Source organism: Colossoma macropomum, unplaced genomic scaffold (genome assembly GCF_904425465.1).
Source record: "Colossoma macropomum unplaced genomic scaffold, Colossoma_macropomum, whole genome shotgun sequence".
In the NCBI taxonomy this organism is placed as follows: domain Eukaryota; kingdom Metazoa; phylum Chordata; class Actinopteri; order Characiformes; family Serrasalmidae; genus Colossoma; species Colossoma macropomum.
The window spans coordinates 279,961-299,636 of record NW_023494796.1 but is presented as its reverse complement, the minus strand read 5'-3'; the positions used below and the strand labels follow the sequence as shown (position 1 = coordinate 299,636).

The window sequence follows — 19,676 nt, the reverse complement described above, 5'->3', positions numbered from 1 at the left end:
CATACAAACTTCAGTATGAATGGAAATTAGTGTGGCGTGTACTTTAGAGACTTGATGGATACAAACATTGCAGAAATTAGCGGTTAAATGGAATATAGTATGAAAACTATGGCCATTGTAACTGACGGGGAGTCAAATTTATACAGACCATTATTTATTTTTTTTTATCTGTTTATTGCTGTTTAGTTTGTCTTAAATGGAAGAACATAGTTACTGTTATAATAGTTTGGGTTGTTTTAATAGAAACTATCAAATTATAATTAAATATGCATATTTTTTTCTGTATGAATATGCATTGCGCTAAAAATATGACCCTGAATACGATATGCTTATTTCTCCTTTCTCTTATTTGTTTATTCTTCATCTCTGCAGACGCCAGCAGTGATTTCTCCCTGTTTGAGGCTCTGAGAGAGACCATCTACTCTGAGGTGGCCACACTGATCTCCCAGAACGAGTCTCGTCCTCACTTCCTCATTGAGCTCTTCCACGAGCTGCAGCTGCTCAATACCGACTACCTGCGCCAGAGGGCGCTGTACTCACTGCAGGTAATGTTCCACATCCACAGCGCTGAATGGAGCAGTAATGCTACACGTCTACTTGCGCTTTTTCTTGCCGCATTCCTCCAGCTGGATCCCTCTGCTCGCCTCGGTGGCCGTTTCTGTGTCGTTATGGAGATGAAGGAGCCGTGTTGAGCATGGGGCAGTAAACGGGCTCATGTTTGCTGTTTCACAGAGGCAAAAAATGACATTAAGCTTTTAATGCTCTTAATAACAAATCACTGATCACAAATTAGCAAGAATTAGAAAAAAATGGATAAAGTAATTTAGTATAGGTTAGGCTTTCACTTTGATTTCATTGAAAATGAGTAAACCTGCAGGCAGCCTTTTACAGGAAGAATTGTCACTGTTATTCCACTCAGCATTGACGGCTTCAAACAATTGAAAAACACTGCTGAGCCAGTTTCTGTTTAATGTGAGACCTGATGTCCTCTATAGGGTTTAAATCTTGATTTACATTTACAGCATTTAGCAGACGCTCTTATCCAGAGCGACTTACAAAAAGTGCTTTGTCTACCCAGAGATAGTATCATTAACCACTTTTACATGCAGCCTAATAATCCGTTGATAATCAGACTAATAGGTCAATCGGAATAGAGCACGTCCATGTAAACACCTCAATCGGAATAGTCTAGTCTGATTGAGGCTATTCGGAATACAATAGCTATACGATTGATCGAGGTGGGTAATCCTGTAAATAATCTGTTAAATAGAAGAATAATTTCCGTGTAAACGCCTGTATCTGATTACATTCCCTATCGGAAGTCTGTTCTGCCTGTGCGTCGTATCATAGTGAAAGTTTATACCGTTCAACATGGCGGAGACAAAGTTTCTGCTCTGATCTTTAAAAGTCGACGGTCTTTAAAAACACAAGCACTGCTCACTGCTGCTCATCTCATTCTGACTGGATGTGATGTTCGCTGTCATGGTATCGTTTACTCTAAGTGGTTCTCCACACAGGTGCATAATTTTGGATCGGATTAATTGTAGTGAGCATGTAAACAAAGATTTACATCAGATAGCGGGAGAATAAACACCTCAGTCTGAATCTGTAATCCGAATGTATTCAATCGGATTGGCAAATGTCTTTGCATGTAAACGCAGACACTGCTAGTTACAACTAGGTTAGAGAGAAAGCCGGTCCTGAGCTCAGATACTGCTAGAAGGCCAAAATCATCAGTAAAAAAAAACCATTAGGATTTTGAGCTTGGCCCGTTTTTTTGAATGGGAGTGTATAACAAAACAGACGCTCCTCATTTTCAGAATGCATCAGTCGTCTAGGCAAGCTAGAAAATTAGCTTGCTCAGTCTCACTAGCAAGATAGCTACTTTAGCAAGTGACCAACGAGATCTGTGTGGTTTGAATTTTGCCTTCCCACTCGAACCATGTAAACTGCATCCAGTCTTCCATTCAGATCTTTACTGTCAACTGTTCTGTATAAAACCAGACACCTTTATGATTATTTAACATCGTCTTGGATTCAAAGAAAGGCAGCCATCGTTGTGGTCGTTGTTATGACGTCCAGACAACTCTCGCCTGATTAGCTAAATGCACATAACTGCACTTAATTGCTTTAAGTTGGATCCTGCTGAGGTTTTTCTCTACACCACAATGCACTGGGCAATGAATCAGAGTCTCCGTTGAAGTGACCATGATGTGACAGTCATGTGTTCTTCTGCCCTTCAGGATATCGTGACCAGGCACCTGACGGAGAAGAGTGTTGCGGAGGAACAGGGGTCGTCACTAGGCCCAGCAGTGTGGGCCGCAGGATCACAGTCTGAACTCACTCCCAGCGAGAGCCTGGCCACTACTGATAATGTGAGGACCACTCACACGCATACAGGGAACATTTATTTAGAAAAGGCAGGAAATCCAAAATATTCAGTAGGTTTTAATGAATATCTGTAAAACAGTGGTCACTACAACACTGAGACAGTAGTTTTGACCTGGTCGGAGTCCAGATTTATACCCTATAGATCAGGGGTCTTTAATTAAAATTCAGTAAGGTCCAGTTAGAGAGAATTTCCTCAAGTAAAGGTGCAGAACATCATAATGTCTAAGTTGCATCATGACTCAGTGCCATATACTGTTTACTGAAGGAGCCTAGTAGGTATATCAACATCTTATACAGTCAACAACTGAATATCAAATCAAATAAAGTAGAAGTCAGTCATATTTCAATAATATTTATTGTCAGTTTTCTCTTTTTAGATCACACCATGTGAAATAACTTCCCTCTGACTCACTTTCTTCTCCGACTGCTGTTTCTCTCCTCATCCCTCCCCTGTGTGTGCGTCACTCACTCGAGTCTCAGTGCTCATCGTAATGCACAGATCTGATTGGCTGAGTAGCGTCATGTGTGATATGTACAACGCATGCGATTGGTCTGTGAGTCTCCCGGGCCGCTAAAAGCTACCGTAAAGGGTAGAAAAGCTACACCGATTAAAATAGTGAAAGCCTGCTGAAATTAAATAATTCTCTATAGTTTATCGGTTATAGGTCCAGGTCTGCATAGGACAGCATCTGGGTCCAGACTCAGAGCGCAGTACACATATTAGTGACCTCTGCTGTAGAAAATATTTCTCTCACATTAAACACAAACTAACTTAGCAGTGTTTTTCAGCTGTTTGGAAAACTGTTGTACGCTTCGTTCACCAGAGTTATATATTATATTATATATATTGGCCCATTAAAAATTACGGACATGTTGAATTTGTGCAAGACTGAAATTGCAGAGAGACTCAAAAAGCAGTTTCAGAAAATCAGTACAAATATTCACATTCACAGAATTTGGCAGACACTCTTATCCAGAGCGACTTAGAATCTGATCATTTTACACAGGTAGGTGAAGGCAGTGTTAGGAGTCTTGCCCAAGGACTCTTATTGGTATAGTGCTTGGCCAGGTCGGGGATTGAACCCCAGTCTACAGCATAGAAGGCAGAGGTGTTACCCACTACACTATATCGACCATACCAAACCATATATGATATTATACCAAATAGAAATGTGTCAGACTTGATGTGAAGGTTTTAATGCATCACTATAACCAAACGTAAAGCAACTAAATGTATAGTTTCTAATAGGGTTTTGTTGCCCGTGTGCCAGCACACCACTGGGTCACAGAGCGACTCACTACTGTGTGTGTAAATGAAGTAAAACCAGGACTGGATTTTCAAGTAGCAGATCGGAGCTCAGAATGCTCATCTGTACTTAATGGAGGAGGGGAACAGTAAATTCCAGGAATTTCATGGTTGCTATAGATATCGATCAGAAAGTGGTCTTGGCTCTAGCCCTAACTACTAACTACCCCTCTCCCCATATATAACTCAGTCTGTATAACCAACCCTGTCATAATAGTTCAGGACTACTGTAGAAACGGATGGTCTGGTGACCACATCACCGACACTGTTGTGTTTCAGGACGTGTCCGAGAAGGATGTGAGGGTGAACGTTGGGAAGAGCGCTCAAGATGGAGATTCGGTGGACAACGAGAGCCTGATGTCCACGTCCTCCAACCTGGAGCCGTTTGCCAGCGATGATCTGGGTGAATACATTCACACACATTCAGAGCCAAGTTGTAATTATTAGCACGAAGACTGTAGTCTGATGAATGGAGTCACAGCAGGTTTGAAAATCACACACTTTACAAACGCTTCTAAATATCTGCATATTCAGTCATTCAGGGTGGCTTGGTGTGAAAGGGTTGATTGAAGAGACACACCATGACTACAACACACATAAAGCCATTTTATTTACTGTCCAAAACCTCCAGTAAACCTACACGAGTCTTCTGTCTTTTTATGTGTAATATTGCTTGTAAAATAGTGATAAGCAAAGTTTTATTTGGGGACTGTTTTGCCTTAGAAAACCTAGGGAACAGGGAACTAGCCCTGCGACCGGAAGGTCGCCAGTTCGATACCCTTGGCTGACAGTCCATGACTGAAGTGCCCTTGAGCAAGGCACCCAACCCCCATTCCCCAATTTTAATCAAAGCTCTTAAGGTTAAGCACAAATAAATTGAACGCTTGCTTTGGTCCTGATTGTGGTTTTGGGTTTGCTGCTTGGCTGGCTGGCCCTTGTCCTCCCCCCCTTTCCATGTTTTGAGTAGTAAGCTACAGCTTTGGGATGTGGCTGGTTGCCTATTGTTAAAATTTGATTTCCCTATTTTTTTTCTCTTGTTCCTTTCGTCCTTCCCCTCCTTTCCTCTCTTCTTACCCCACTGTCTCTCCCCTTTCCCCCTATTTTTGTGCAGGCAACACAGTAATTCACTTAGATAAGGCTCTGGCCCGTATGCGGGAGTTTGAGCGCATGAAGCTAAAGGCGGAGTTTGCTGTCCCTAACGCTGAGCTTTCTAGTGCTGCTGCTGCTGCTGCTGCTGATTCGGCTTTAACTGAAGGTACTTTAGCGCTCACTGATTACCCACAGTACCCTAATAATATGGCACTTATAACACATTGCACTGAGACCAAGTACAGCACTGATGTGCCTGACGTTTGTGGATGATTCAGGCTGTGTTGTTGTGTTTGCAGTCCTTTTAAACTGAAGAATTAATGTTGCAAATTGAGGAACCAGATTTAAGTCACCACTGAAACGCTGTTTAAAAGCATGTGTGGGTAAACATGGCCTGGGTTGATTAATCGCGTTAAACGTCTGTCAGAGAGGTGAACTCGCTTGCTGGACTTGATCAGGAATAACAAGGTCAAATGCGTGTTCGGTTAGAAACGCATTGATTTTATATATTTATTAATTAATTTATTTTTTGTGTGCTTGTGTAGGTCAGTCCTCTGCAGACGTGCGCTGTCCTCAGATCGACACGCAGCAGCTGGACAGACAGATCAAGGCCATCATGACTGAAGTCATCCCCTTCCTGAAGGTAAGAAAACTGAAAACTGAGCTCTGTGTTCTAGATTCATGTCTGCTGGCTGATATGTCAGCTCTCTTAAAGATGGTTCTTCAAGGGTTCTTTAGAAAGAAAATTGTTCTATATCGAACCTTGAACACTCATAGAACCCTTTGCATGAATAAAGGGTTCTTTGCATTGCATTGCAAATTGCAGAGTGCTATAGATGGTTCATATAACCTTTTTGAAAACGGTTCTGTATAGCACCTAAAAGGGTTCTGCTATTGTTACAATGTCAAGCCTGTAACAATAGAAGAACGCTTTTCGGTGTTACACTGAACCCTTTTCAAAAAGTTTCTATATAGAATCATCTACAGGACATTCTCCATCAATCTGAAGAACCATCTCACTATGCAAAGAACCCTTTAATCATGCAGATGTTTGAGTGATCATGGTTCTGTATAGAAGATATATATAAGCGGGTTTTGAATCTAGATTAGTGCACAGGGACCAGATGGAAGCAGAGTAGAAACAGGTGTTAGACGTGTGTGAACAAGCTGATCTCCTGCCTGCATGTCTCTCTGTCAGGAGCACATGGGGGAGGTGTGTTCTCCACAGCTGCTGACGTCAGTGAGGCGCATGGTGCTGACGCTGACTCAGCAAAACGACGACAGCAAAGAGTTCATGCGCTTCTTTCACCGACAGCTCGGAGGCATCTTACAGGTACCCTACACGCATACGGGGTCACACCCCGCACTGATAATAAAGATTAGGGGGGAAAAATGGGGGGACGCACCGAAGCCATCAGAAATGGCACTTACGGTTTTGACCTGAGACAGAAAAAAGGCTAAAAACTTGTGATGACACATCAAACTCACTCATATAATCTGAATGGTAATGAAAAATAGTGATTAAAATCGCTGGTCAGCGCAGATGCATTGATTTGCTGCTGCTACTCAAGCGCCAAATGCGCAGTAGCAGATCAACAATAGCCACGTTTACATGCAGCCTAATAATCCGTTGATAATCAGACTAATAGCTCAGTCGGAATAGTCTAGTCCGATTGAGGCCATTCAGAATACAGTTTCTATCCGACTGATCGAGGTGGGTAATCCTGTAAATAATCTGTTAAATAGAAGAATAATATCCGTGTAAACGCCTGTATCTGATTACATTCCCTATCGGAAAGTTTAAGTGCGTTCTGATCATGTTCGTTACGTCATGGTGAGAGTTTATACCGTTCAACATGGCGGAGCAGAAACTGGTCTGCAGAGGAGACGAAGTTTATGCTCTGATCTTTAAAAGACGGCGGTGAGACGGACGTCCAGCTTATGTGTCTCAGAACACGACGTCTTCCTCTCGGCCTTCTTTAATAAGGACATGTGAAGGACGTTTTCCTGAGTCTGACATCATTTTGAAGCGATTAAAAACACAAGCACTGCTCACTGCTGCTCATCTCACTCTGACTGGACTCACGTGATGCTCGTTGTCATGGTAACATCTACACTAAAGGGTACTCTACGCATGCGTGTAGTTTTGGATCTGATTACTTGTAGTGAGCATGTAAACGGAGATTTTTCCATCAGATTGTTGAGTAGAGAGAGAATAAACACCTCAGTCTTAATCTTTAATCGGAATGTATTCAACAGTGAAACTCAAACATGATCCACTGTAGCTATGATGTATATGGTCTTCAAGTTTTAATGCTTTTTAGCTTTTACTGATTTAATGAAGTTCTTTAATGGAAATCACATAAATAATACTAAATAACTCGGCATCATTTGGTAATAAACTTCTGGTTTTGGAAGTTTTTACTTCAAACAGGTGCGTTTGTTAGATCCTGCTGAAGTCTGTGGCTGTTTCTTCTCTAAATGATGAACACTAAATCAGCATGCGTACTGATAGCGCCTCATACTGTTTTTGAGTAATAGGTTACTTTTAGATGCTTATCTTAACTGCTTCAATTAAAAATGGCTAATTTTTAAAGAAAAAATGCCGATGTTGGTGTCTGACAGTTCAGCATTGGTACAGCAAAAGAAAAGGCGGCCGTCTCTAATTGTTGTTCTAGACCTCGGTCAGGACTGCAGATGTCAGACTGAATTTTGGTACAACGTCATGCCACTGTACCCACTGAGTACAGCCTACACAAGCGGTGAATCTGCTGTGAGGTAAAGATTTATATTCGTTATCCAGGTTTTGTTTAATTCCATGTGCTTTTGTGTGCAGGACTCTCTGAGTAAGTTTGTTGGCCGCACGCTGCAGGACTGCGGTGAAGACCTGCTGGTGGAAATCTCCGAGATCCTCTTCAACGAGTTGGCCTTCTTCAGGCTCATGCAGGACATTGACCAGAACACACACCGGCCCAAGAGACGCAGCGACCCCACACCACCAAAACACACCCCCACCACCACTGAGGTAGCGTGCATTTTCAAAGTGTGCCGCAAGAGAGGAGTCAGAGCATATTTTTGTTTGTGTAGGTGTTCGCCCAGTGGATGAAGCACATCCACATGCTGTTTGTTTCAGTACAAAACACAAAATTGTCAAAGCTAACAATTGTGGAAAACAGTTGCCGTCAGTTGATAACGTAATAATCACGACAGGCCTGGAGTTCATTTTCCCTAAACTCACAAAAAGTTTGACTGGACTTGAGGAAAAGTGACAGAATTAAACAGATAACAGCTCTTTGACCAGTGTGTTATTCTGCATTAGGTGAAGAAGTCTGGAGAAGCAGAAAAGACCTTTTCACCATCGTATTTCGACGAGGATAAAGTGAGTTGCCTCCATCTGTTAATGCCAGTTTGGCACCGTTTCTGACAAGTAGAGGTTTTTTATTGTTGGTATAATTAATGTAGGATTGCCACTTAACTAGTAAAAAGGCACTGATTTGTGCTAACCTTGCCTACTTTTTTTCCCCTGTTTTTTTAATGTGTTTTATTTATTTAGCTAAATTTACCATCCTTTGTTTCTTTATTTTCCCTGAAAGGCACTTTTTGAACTTGTGCTGTATATGATGATGACTGATGATTGATGATCATGTGTGAACAGGCTGTGTTCATATCGCTTAAAGAAACAAAGCAAAAACATGACATTTGAGGGTCCCATGAATAGGTTGATAAGAATAATAATATTTTTTTAGTCTTTATTTATATAGCACCTTTCATACATTAAATGCAGCTCAAAGTGCTTTACAGTAAACGCCACAGAGAGAAATGAAAACATAGAAAAACAGAAGTAAACAACAGAGTAGCAAAAGTGAAAAAGATCGAACAATTAAAAAGAAAAGAAAGAATCTAACAGTTAAATGTAATAATAGAAACGGGGCACAAAATGCATAAAACAGTGAAAGTCGTATGAATGAAAAAAAACAGACATTTAAAGAAGGGAATCAGTTTTACAAATAAAACAAAAAAGGAAAAAAGTAATTAATAAAAAATTACAATTATTAAAATAATAAGCAAACATTAAAACAACAGATAAAATAAATAATTGCAAAAAAAAGGGGTTTTTTTCCCCTCTTTTTTGATGCTCACTTTTTCTTTTCTGTGTATCTGTCAAATCTAAATATCAGGTAATTGTTCCCTTTGTGTTTTTCCACAGGACCAGGATGAGACTGAGCAGGGAGGAACGCCCCACAGCACTGAAGGAGAAAGGGAGCGAACGGAAGAGAAAGACAGACACAGCAGCGAAGCTTCAGAGGGGGAAGAGGAGGAGGAAGAGGACGAGGATGAAGGAGAAGGCCTGCCTCTCTCCATTAGTGAGTCTATCTGGAAGTCTTCCCTTCTCTCTCTGATGCTGAATGAATTTGTCTCGTTTTATCTGACTAGTTTAACTCAGTAACACAGACCATGTTGTCCAAAGTGCTGCCCACAGTTCAGTTCTCAGTAAGTCACACTGTGTTCTAAACCACATGAACGAGTCCCTGAGACCTTAACAAAGACCTGGATGTGGTTTCAGTGGGTTGAGAGAAATTTTGGCGATGTATTTTAGGGATTTGGGTGACTGTTGACTTCTTCTAGTGTATGTTGGCAATGTTGGCAACCAAACTTCAAGTCCAAACTTGTCTCGGCTGAATGGCCACATCTGGATGAGTGGAGTGGTGGTAGTGGTAATGATGTAAATTAAGTTTTTCACTAAACCGCTCCATTAAGCTAATTTGAGCGTAAGAAACCAGCACTAAAAGCTGGACATGCATTATGGCTACGTTCACACAGCAGGTAAAAGTGGCCCAAGTCTGATTTTCTCACCAAATCAGATTTTTTTTTGTTTGTCTGCTCACATTATCTTTTAAATGTGACCTGTATGCGACATCAGTCTGAACAGATCAGCTCCTAAACTGACCCTCATACGCAAAAGAACAGAGCTTCATGTTGATGCACGGCTCATCCAGAGGTGAACGATCACGACTATGAACGAACGCCAGTCGCTCCCGGAGGATCAGCTTCATCTTCACCAGCATCACAGGAGCCATCATGAAGCTTCGCTGACTGACAGCTGGGCTCATCACCCAGAATGTGTTGGAGCTCACCGTAAAAAGGGCGCGGTCACTGCTTTGGTTCGCGTCCTCGGATTCTTTAAACTTTTAACTGTTCTTTAACGCTGCAGTCTCGTTCTCCTGCGGCTGCGTTCGGACATTTCCTTCAAAATCTCTTTGAACGCAGAGAGTTTTGAATACGTCTCTTCTAATTTTTGTACAGAAACATCAGCCTAAATGTTTGAGATCATAGCAGCGCAAAATTATGATAAATGTTGAGTTGGATTGACGTAAAAGTTGCATGGATTCTGATCTGTCTGTTCAGACAGAGTCGCACTGCCGCATATCAGATTCATATCAGATTTCAGTACCACGTGTGGAAACAGTCTCAAATCGGAGTTGAAAATGTCAGATTCAGTGTGTTTGGGCCACACAGATCAGATTTGGGTCCACTTTTACCTGCTGTCTGAACAAAGCCTATGTCTCTGGATTTATTATAATCGAATACTAGTTGCATGATTGCTATGCATTAAATCATTTACTTATAAAATACTATTTGTGCCTTGTAGCAAAAATCAAGATAAATAGAAATACAGCCCACTGCTGTGCTTCGTAGTGAATGTGTCCTGCAGTGGCATTTAAATGGTCCATTTTATTAGTTTAAAGGGGCAGATTTAAATGAATAAACTCCTGGATGTGTCTGATGGATCCACTCTATTTCATACTCTGGTTATTTCTCCATCTGCTCCAGGCCTGTCGAAAGCAGAGACGCAGGCGTTGAATAACTACGGCAGTGGGGAGGATGAGAATGAACTGGAGGAAGTGGAGGAGTTTGAAGCCGGACCTGTAGAAGTGCAGACTTCACTGCAGGCCTCAGACTGCACAACAGATCAGACCCAGGTGAGTTGTTGGGTTGTGCATCATGTCCTGTGCTGCATATTTCATTCACTGTAAAACCTTCATTCACAGGTTTGACCAACAGTGTTATGTTTGTATGCATGTTTTAGCTGTCAAAGTCTGTTTTCAGCTTTACCCAGCTATTAGGCTACGTTCACACAGCAGGTAGAGGTGGCCCAAATCTGATTTTCTCCCCAAATCCGATTTCACATTACCTTTTAAATGTAATCTGTATGCGACATCAGTCTGAACAGATCAGCTCCTAAACTGAGCTTCATGCTCAAAATAACAGAGCTTCACGCTGCTTCACGCCCAGAATGTGTTCGAGCCGTAAAAAGGGCGCGGTCGCTTCTTTGGTTCGCGTCCTCGGATTATTGAAACTGACGCTGCAGTCTCGTTCTCCTACAGCCGCATTCGGCCATTTCTTCGGCCAAGTCTCTTCTAATTTTGTGCAGAAACAGCCTAAAAGTCTCAGCAGCACGAAATTATGACGAATGTCGAGTTGGAAAATCGCATAAATTCGCAGATCGGATATGTTATTGGATTACAGTACCACATATGAAAGCGTCTCAAATCGGAATTGAAAATGTCAGATTCGGTGTGTTTATCTGTTCACACTGACAGACAGACACACATCTGTGTCACATATTAAGAAAAAGATCGGATTTGGGCCACTTTTACCTGCTGTGTGAACAAAGCCATAGGTGTTTGTGAAGAGCACACAGTAGTTTGAAGAAATGTTTTTAGTTTTCACACAAAATATGAAAATATTAATTGATCAACTTTTGCTGAAGGATTATTTTACATACTTTCATAGATTTTAATTTACTGTAGTATTTTTGTGTAGCCGTTTTGTAATAAAACGACAAAATGGCTTGTTCTAGGGGGAAAAAGACACTTAAAAATCAGTGAATAGAGAACTACGTGGTTTTGTCACCGTTTCAGTTTCAAAACTGATGCGTCTCATCTGTTTGTGAAGCTGGTCAAAAATGGAAATGTTAAGACAAATAAAATAAAAGCCCAAAGTCTGCGCCAGAGTGTTCATCCATTTGCAGACATGCTTACTAAGAATAGGCTTTATTATTTTTGGTATTATTTTTAATTTCACTATGTTTTTAAAAAAATATTTCAAGGTTTTGAACATTAGCCTGTCTGTGGCCATACATTTTTAAAAAGCTCATGAAATTGTAAAAAAAAAAAAAATCTGTTCTAAAAAATCAGAATATTCAGATAAATTATTTGTTAAATTATTTTATTATATTGCCTGGGCCAGTCATTAATGGTCAACCATTTATCGGTAAGAGTTCTCACCGTTCACTGTTTGTTGATCTGGACCTTGGTAAGCAAGAAATTTGATGTAACTCAACTTTAAGTTTCTAGACGGTCACTAAAGGAAGCTATTCAATGCCACTGTGTGAACAAATGTAAAAATTTGTTAGATATTTTAAAGGAATAAATTGTATGAAATGTAGATTTTCTATCTTTAAACATGAACAGTAATACAGCACAATATTAAAATAATAGAAGTTTATGATCCAACCCTAATTCCCTGGAAACATTGTGACGTTCATTGCAGTGCAGTGGAGATTTACCAAACGGAGCAGCTCAGGAGTCCAAATCGGACCAGGAGAGCACAGAAAGCAACGAGGGTGAGTTTCCAACACATCTTCCCTCATTTCTAACACTGCATTCACTCATAAACTCATTCAGGCTGTCCTGAAACTCCAGCTCTCTTTGTTGGAGTTATTTTTACCTTATTTTTTTCAGTCTCTCTTTAAACTTCTTTCTGATTCTGCAGTTAAAAGCACTAAATCGGAGTCCATAGAGGTGATGGACTCTCCGGAGGAGGAGCGGGAGGCGGGAGTCGCAGAAATGGAGAGGAAGGAGGATTCTGCTGCCCCTGCTGTCCCCTCAGGTCCAGAAGCCCCTTTAGCACAGGAGAGTGCTCAGGGGTTTGGGTCTGCCACTGCCAGCCCTCAGACAGACTCCCCTGTTATGGTCAACGCTGATGTACGTCTCTTTCCATCTAGATCTCTCTTCTACAACATGACTGCGGTCATAGGCAGAAGTTAGAACACCCTGGGCAAATGACCTCTGTTGATTTTCTAAGAGAAAATAATGAACACATTCTCCACGGAGAACCGCAGAAGTCCAGAGAGGCCATGAGTTGTTGCTGTAATTTTCTGGATTGTTATCTTGGATCACAAGATCAGTAACTTGTTATTTCAAGATAACAATTTTGTTGTTTTGAGATCAGAAGATAATTAACTTGTTACCATAAAATAACAACAACTTCTGTTATTTCAAGATAACAATAATTAACTCTATCTCTAAATAACATTTCAAAAATGTATAACTACCTCATAGCCCTCTGGACGTAGATAACAAGATTAGTAACTTATTTCAAGATAACAGTTATCTTAAGATCACAAGATAATTAACTCGTTATTTTAAAATAACAGCTTTAATTTCAATATAACAAGGTAAGTAACTTGTTATTTCAAGATAATTTTATCTTGAGATAAGATAAATTACTCGTTATCTCAAGATAACTATTTTGAGATCACAAGATAACTAACTTATGTTAAAATAACAACTCTTGTTATTTCAAGATGACAGTTTTATCTTGAAGATAATTAACTCTATCTCAAAATAACATTTCAAAAAAAAAAAATTATTATAACTACCTCATGGCCTCTCTGGACTTCTGTAGAGAACACACTTAAATACACCTTTTTTCTTTCTTTGTTATTTATTTATTTATTATTTATTATTTATTTTTTAATTTTTAGTGCATATTTTCTATTTAGTTTAACACACAACACACAATATAAAATGAGCCGTGACTTTTGCACAGACCTTGTTTTATGTTGTATTTTTCCCCCAATGTTTAAAAGTCATTACAGATAAACCGTAAATTGTATTAAAATTAGCAGAAGTGGGTTCTTTGTAGAGAATGTGTTAACTTTCTTTTAGAACATCAACAGTGTTCTTTGACCAGGGAAGCACAAACATTGGGATATGCCTGTAAATGTATCTGGATCCATTTTGATTACATTGTTTTATATGTAACTAAAATAATTAAACTGCAATCATTTGAAATGCAGGAGGTTGGATCCGGGAACACTAGTCAGAAATCAGACGAGGAGGATTTCGTGAAGGTTGAAGACCTCCCTCTTCAGCTCTCAGTAATGTGTGAGGTAAGAGCGGCTGTGTCTGGTTATCGTAATGGCGGTAATACTATTGTTAGTGAATTATCTGGAAATGTACCTCAGCTATTTGATAGGAGAATGAACTGATTGTCAGTGTCTGTGTAGGTTTATCTGTACTTTAATTACTGTGTTTGTCTGTGTGTGTTCAGGAGGAGCTGCGTAAGCGGATCACGGCTGAACAGAGGAACAATAGCCTCTCTGTTGAGATTCTGAATGGGGCTGCGGATGGAATGACTGGACTTGTGGGCAACGCACACGGTCTCAAAGAGCCAGGTAGCTCTAGTCAACTCTACTCGGCTCCTTTACACAGCACAGCGCCCAGCAACTCCACACAGGAACAGAGAACGGTTATAAAACTGTTATAATGAGACGGAGGGGTTTCAGACTGACAGAGGTCTTTAATGAGACTCATGAGGAGACGCCTGTAATACATTTTTACACATTTCCTCAGTGATAAAACAGGATGAGGGAGTTTCTAGTGGGTTGTATTTTGTACAAACCCAGTCATTATTCCAGAAAACTAGAAGTCCGTATGCAGATATAAAGTAGTACTTTATACATGTAGCTTCCATGTAGTAATTTAGTTTTTTCTCCTTCTGTTAATGCCCTCCCAGTGTAGACAAGACTGAGACAAAGTTCTACCAGAAATTTTCGACTGAGGCGAATTGCCGCTCAGAATTGTCTTCCAGAATGAATAGGTTTCTATGGAGCTTTTATTCACTGTAGTTTGTAAATGCTGAATCATTTTTATACAGGAAAATGTCCTCATTTTCTCATCACAGAAGAGCATAAAATATGCTGCTCTCCTGTTTGAGCGCTTTTAAGCTCATTATAGGACTTCCAAATAGTGTGTTGTGTACATTCATGATGTCGGTGAGCGCGAACCACCGACGAACTACCGTCGGTGAGGCTGATCACCTCGCCAGCCAGTCAACACTCAGTGGAGTAATGCTAGCAGCCTACTTCCCAAACCTTTTCTCTAACCTGTAGGCATCGGCCAATAAGGATTAGATAAAAAAGAGTCAGCCAGTGAGTGTTAGTGTCGTCTAGAGGTGTAGCCAAGTTTTCCCACTTAAGTTTGTTTCTTGTACTTGACCACTCCAGTAAGAAACCTGCATAAATGAGGGGCTATTAAATTGGCCCATAAAGAACATTTTAACCCTGTATTGCACAACGTTGCCTCTAGGCAACAAACCCAGAGCTGCTGTTCTGTCTTTTTTGTGCCCAAAACGCCCTTCTGTTTTCCAAAATTAGAAGAAGTTCCCACATAAATGGCCAGAAACATTTCATTTTTAGCCATTTAGCTCTTTTCAACCCAATTCGTTTCTTGTGGCCATTTTTTTTTGGTTGTGGTTCTGCCACCTTTGTCAAGTAATTGGTTAAGAGACTCCCAAAGCACCATTGGTTCATGATTCAGGAGGTGTTTTAATATGGGTTATGTTACTTTTTCTATGTTACTTCTACTATCATACTTCTGTTCTCTCTGCAGAAACCATCGGAGCCCAAAGCGCGTGAAAACGGCCGTTTTTACAGCACGTCCTCGCAGTGACACTACAGAAGCATCATCTTCACTCTTATCAAATGTGATTTAACTCTTCAAGACTTCATCTTGGAACATAAGTTCAGCCTAAGCCTTGCCGACGTAGAGCGCTGTTGCGTTTCAGTGGCGTTTATCCAAGCTTATTTTACCGGCTTACAGGTCAAGGCTCTGTATGTATTAGTTGATTTTACGTTGAATGTTTTAGAGCGGTTCTAGGAGACCTTCTTCGAAAAAGGCGAGTGATTTTCACTCTGTTTTGCTCTTATTTTCCTCTTCTCTTAAAGCCAAGCCTCACACTGGAAACACTTTTTACCGTCGCGGCGGGTCCTGTTACGAAACGTGAAGTTCGTTTATCTCTTTCTTTCTCTCCCTCTGCGTTTCGTCCTTCCTTGGCATGTTTTATTTTTGTTTCTTTTAACTCTGTGCCTGACTAAACGGCCCCACAGCCTCCTAAATATGCACTTTGACCCCAAAAAAGCAGGTTATAAACATGAAGGCTTAAGGTCAGCTAGACGTTTAAGACCCTGAAATCAGATTGAGGTCGGTTATTTTTTTTCTGGTCGTCTCTCAGATTAGCTGAGGTGGAACGTGACCATGAGCAGAAAGCTGGTTTTGGAGAGGAAACGTGAGCAACGATCTCCGCTTCTTTCTCCTCTGTGTCCCATGTGGGTGATGTTTCGGCCTTAATGCACTCTTTACTCTGTGTGTTCGCTCTTCATTCTTACCTTTTCCTTTTTTTCCCTTTCTTTTTAAGTCTTTCTCAGTGCTTTTGGGTTCTCTCGCCCCGTTTGATTGTTTTTTCTCGGATGTTAACGTCGAGGTTTTAAGAAAATTAATAAAATGTTCATTTTTACCGTTTCCCTCTGAAGCTAGCCCAAGTGTCTTTATTTCACAGTAAAATCAAGAGATGAAGGGAAATTTTATCAGTTTTTCAAAACTGCTGCATACTTCAGTCATCCAGGGAGGCTTGGTATGAAATGGTTCACTGTAGACTCAGTTTTTTATCTATACAGTGGTGGTGATAGGAACCAGGGGTCACCATGACTACAACACAAATATAGACATTTTATTTACCATCCAAAACCACCAGTGAACCTACACAAGTCTTCTGTTTCGCCTCACAATACCTTGCATGTACCTCTCCACCATGAATGAATTAAAAGCTTTTCATGAATCTATTGTAAAACGTTCTCAGGCATCAGGCAGTGTGTTCATAACCATTTATTACAGTAGCTTTCAGTGATGTAGCTTTTAAAGGCCTTAAGCTCTTCAGGCGTCTGGTTCTTCTCCCCACCACTGTGAACAGATCTGACACATTAAGCTTCTCTATAAAGGAGAAGCTTCTACAGAAAACTAAATAAATTCTGCAGAGGTTTTCTGTGGAATCTCTCTTTTATCTAGCCTGTAGGCATCGGCCAATAAGGATTAGATAAAGAGGAGTCAGCTAATGAGTGATACCGTCATCTGGAGCTGTAGCCAAGTTTTCCACTTAAGTTTGTTTCTTGTACTCGACCGTTCCAGTAAGAAATTTGCATAAATTGGTGGCTATTAAATTGGCCCATAAAGAACATTTTAACCCTCTGTTGCATGATGTTGCCTCTAGGCAACAAACCCATTTTTCTCACCGTACACTAACTATATACATATTTAACAACAAAGACAAGGTTAACAATAAAGGGAAGAGTTTTAATAAGTCAATAAAAAGCATGTATTTGGTCATACTGTCTCTTAGTGGACACTTTTAAACCTCTTTTTTAATATTCAGTATCATTTTTTTTGTTATGAGAATTTGCAGAAGTATGTTTGTTGCCTAGAAGCAACACTGAGTGACAGTGGAATTGATTTAGCCAGTCACAAAGCCAGATCTCACCACTTCAGGGAACACGGCTCTACATCATTCCTTCTCGTTGTCGCACAGTTTTGCCTAACCTAAAAGGACCCCTGCACACATTATTATTTAAAAGTGTTTTTGAATTTAATAATCAGGTCGATTTTATGCAAGAATAGTGAATCGATTTATTTTTTATTTCTTAAATGCTCTCATAATGTGTGCAGTAGAAGGTTAAGAAGGTGTCAAAGAGCAATAAGGTCGGGGTACCAGTGAAATAAAATCGGTGTCATTTTGTTATTTATATAGATATACTGATGATTTTGTAGGCCTAGTACAGTCCAGGGAGCACTACTGTCTCAAGAAACACAGTGTAAACTTAAGTGTTACATTAAACATCCAGCAAAATCTGATCAGGGCCATTTGTCAACATTCAGCGTCCTGAACGACATCTTACTTGGGGACCCTTATCATATGGTTGTGTATGCAAGAATGAACACTTTGTTTATTTCACTCAGGAAAAGGTTGAATAAATTCTACAGTAAATACAATAAAACAACTAATGCACAACAAAGCAAGCCTTTCAGCAAAATTCTGTCACATACCCGGTGACACCACTACTCTTTCGGCTTATAGGAAGAACATATGCTGAATTTCATATGCATTCATTTCCCACTGTCCACTGTGTCCTGTGTTAAACCATAAAACGTTAATTGAATCAACACTAGATGGTGTAGTAGACCAACATAAGACACTTGCATCTCAGCCCATATCTAGTAACCTTGGGCTTCAAGCAAAGGCAAGAAATACAGGCGTAGGGGACAGCGGGGATGGTTATGACATGGGGAGAGTTGTAATGGCACCAGTTCCACCAGTCAGGGATTAGATAGGATTCATATGATCATGTCTGTTTTTACCCACTTCCACCCCGATCCCACATGGTGGCTGTCAAGGCTGGAAAACAGGCACCTACAGATTCTATAGAGGAACACTGTATTTTGTTTAGTACTTACACCAATCAGGCATAACATCATAATATTATCCCTGATCGGTGTACATTGCTGTGCAGAACAAAATACATTCCAAACACTGAAATGTATTTCAGTATATATTGCCGTATTAACTAAATATTTTTAAATGCATTTATTTTTTAAATGTATGGAGAAATATTACACATAGAAATGTAGCACACAAAATAAATGCATATAAATGTGTTTATCAAATCCATTTGATAATGTATGAAAACAGCCAAAATCCTGTCGAATGCTGTTTGACATCTTTTGAAATGAATTTGTATTCTAGTATCTTCATTTTTTCAGTATGATTTAAATATGAGTGTTGTGGGTATTGATACTTTGTGAAAATGCAGTTATGATTTGATATCTTGTTTATTTGAAGTACATTGTGTGTGAGAGTCTCACTGCAGACGTACATGGTTAATGTAAAGTACAATGCAGATCACAGAAGTCAGTACCGTTCATTCAGCTCATGTATATTCCGTTTTATAAAACAGAAAAAATCTGATTGGTTGAGTAGCGTTTGCAGCCGTTGTAAAATCTACGTTATAGATTGTGCGCACTTGCGACCACCTCACAACGACTGAACTCTGTATCACTGCGCCACGTCAGGAAAAACACTCCTGCTGTTAATGGTATGATCTTTGACAGTAATGCTGCTCACATGGAGCACCGAGTGAACTGATGAAGTAAGAACCTGTTGTTTGTTTAAACTGAGGGGCTGGCAGCTTATGTTCTTAACTAGAACTAGGCTGGTCAGCTAGCTAACAGGCTAAAAGAGCCAACAGCCTAAACAACTCCATCATTAATATCACAGGCTTGAATTAAAGTTCTTGTGGCATGATTCACTGTAAAACGGCAGTATAAAAGTCTAAATATTTCATTTGAATGACTCGCATGCTTCAAAAACCCAGGCTGAATCCCAAACCGCTCCGTACTTCCTGAACAGTGTTCTAGCTATGAAAGTTTAGAAATTCTAGCCTCTGCAGCCAACAGCGCCTCATTTATCGAGTGTGGATGTGTCTGAATCCCAAATGACTGTATGAATGAATGTATTTTGCTCCGTCGTTCTGCAGGATCCAGTATTTAAACTCTTATGTAGTGCACTATGTATGCAGCAGGGAGCCGTTTGAGATTCAGCCCCAGCGTGAGAAGAGAGGCACCGCTGGATTGGTGCTAAATAAGACTCGCGGTGGTAATTTGGTGACCAAAAAGTACAGATAAACCAAAAGGTTTTTGCAATAAACAGTGCTGCGTTATCGCATGTTCAGTCTTCTACAACAAAAAATTAAAAAGTTCATGAAATTACCACAATA

At 40.2% G+C, this 19,676-nt stretch overlaps 1 protein-coding gene across 7 annotated transcripts in view; it reads left to right on the top strand.

The window, feature by feature from the left end:
* Positions 1-16,384, top strand: part of pcm1 (pericentriolar material 1) — a 60,671-nt gene extending 44,287 nt beyond the window's left edge. For 5 of the 7 annotated variants that reach the window (XM_036583553.1, XM_036583551.1, XM_036583550.1 and 2 more), the window contains 15 exons: positions 373-545; positions 2,244-2,375; positions 3,977-4,100; positions 4,809-4,952; positions 5,332-5,429; positions 5,985-6,119; positions 7,623-7,811; positions 8,106-8,165; positions 8,994-9,150; positions 10,619-10,767; positions 12,341-12,413; positions 12,563-12,774; positions 13,872-13,964; positions 14,126-14,249; positions 15,466-16,384. In XM_036583553.1, the coding sequence (XP_036439446.1) occupies positions 373-545; positions 2,244-2,375; positions 3,977-4,100; positions 4,809-4,952; positions 5,332-5,429; positions 5,985-6,119; positions 7,623-7,811; positions 8,106-8,165; positions 8,994-9,150; positions 10,619-10,767; positions 12,341-12,413; positions 12,563-12,774; positions 13,872-13,964; positions 14,126-14,249; positions 15,466-15,491 (1,889 nt within the window). In that variant the 3' untranslated portion in view covers positions 15,492-16,384. The remainder of the gene's footprint in view (positions 1-372; positions 546-2,243; positions 2,376-3,976; positions 4,101-4,808; positions 4,953-5,331; positions 5,430-5,984; positions 6,120-7,622; positions 7,812-8,105; positions 8,166-8,993; positions 9,151-10,618; positions 10,768-12,340; positions 12,414-12,562; positions 12,775-13,871; positions 13,965-14,125; positions 14,250-15,465) is intronic. The other 2 variants (XM_036583549.1, XM_036583554.1) reach the window with 2 other exon arrangements.
* Positions 16,385-19,676: the final 3,292 nt, after the last annotated feature.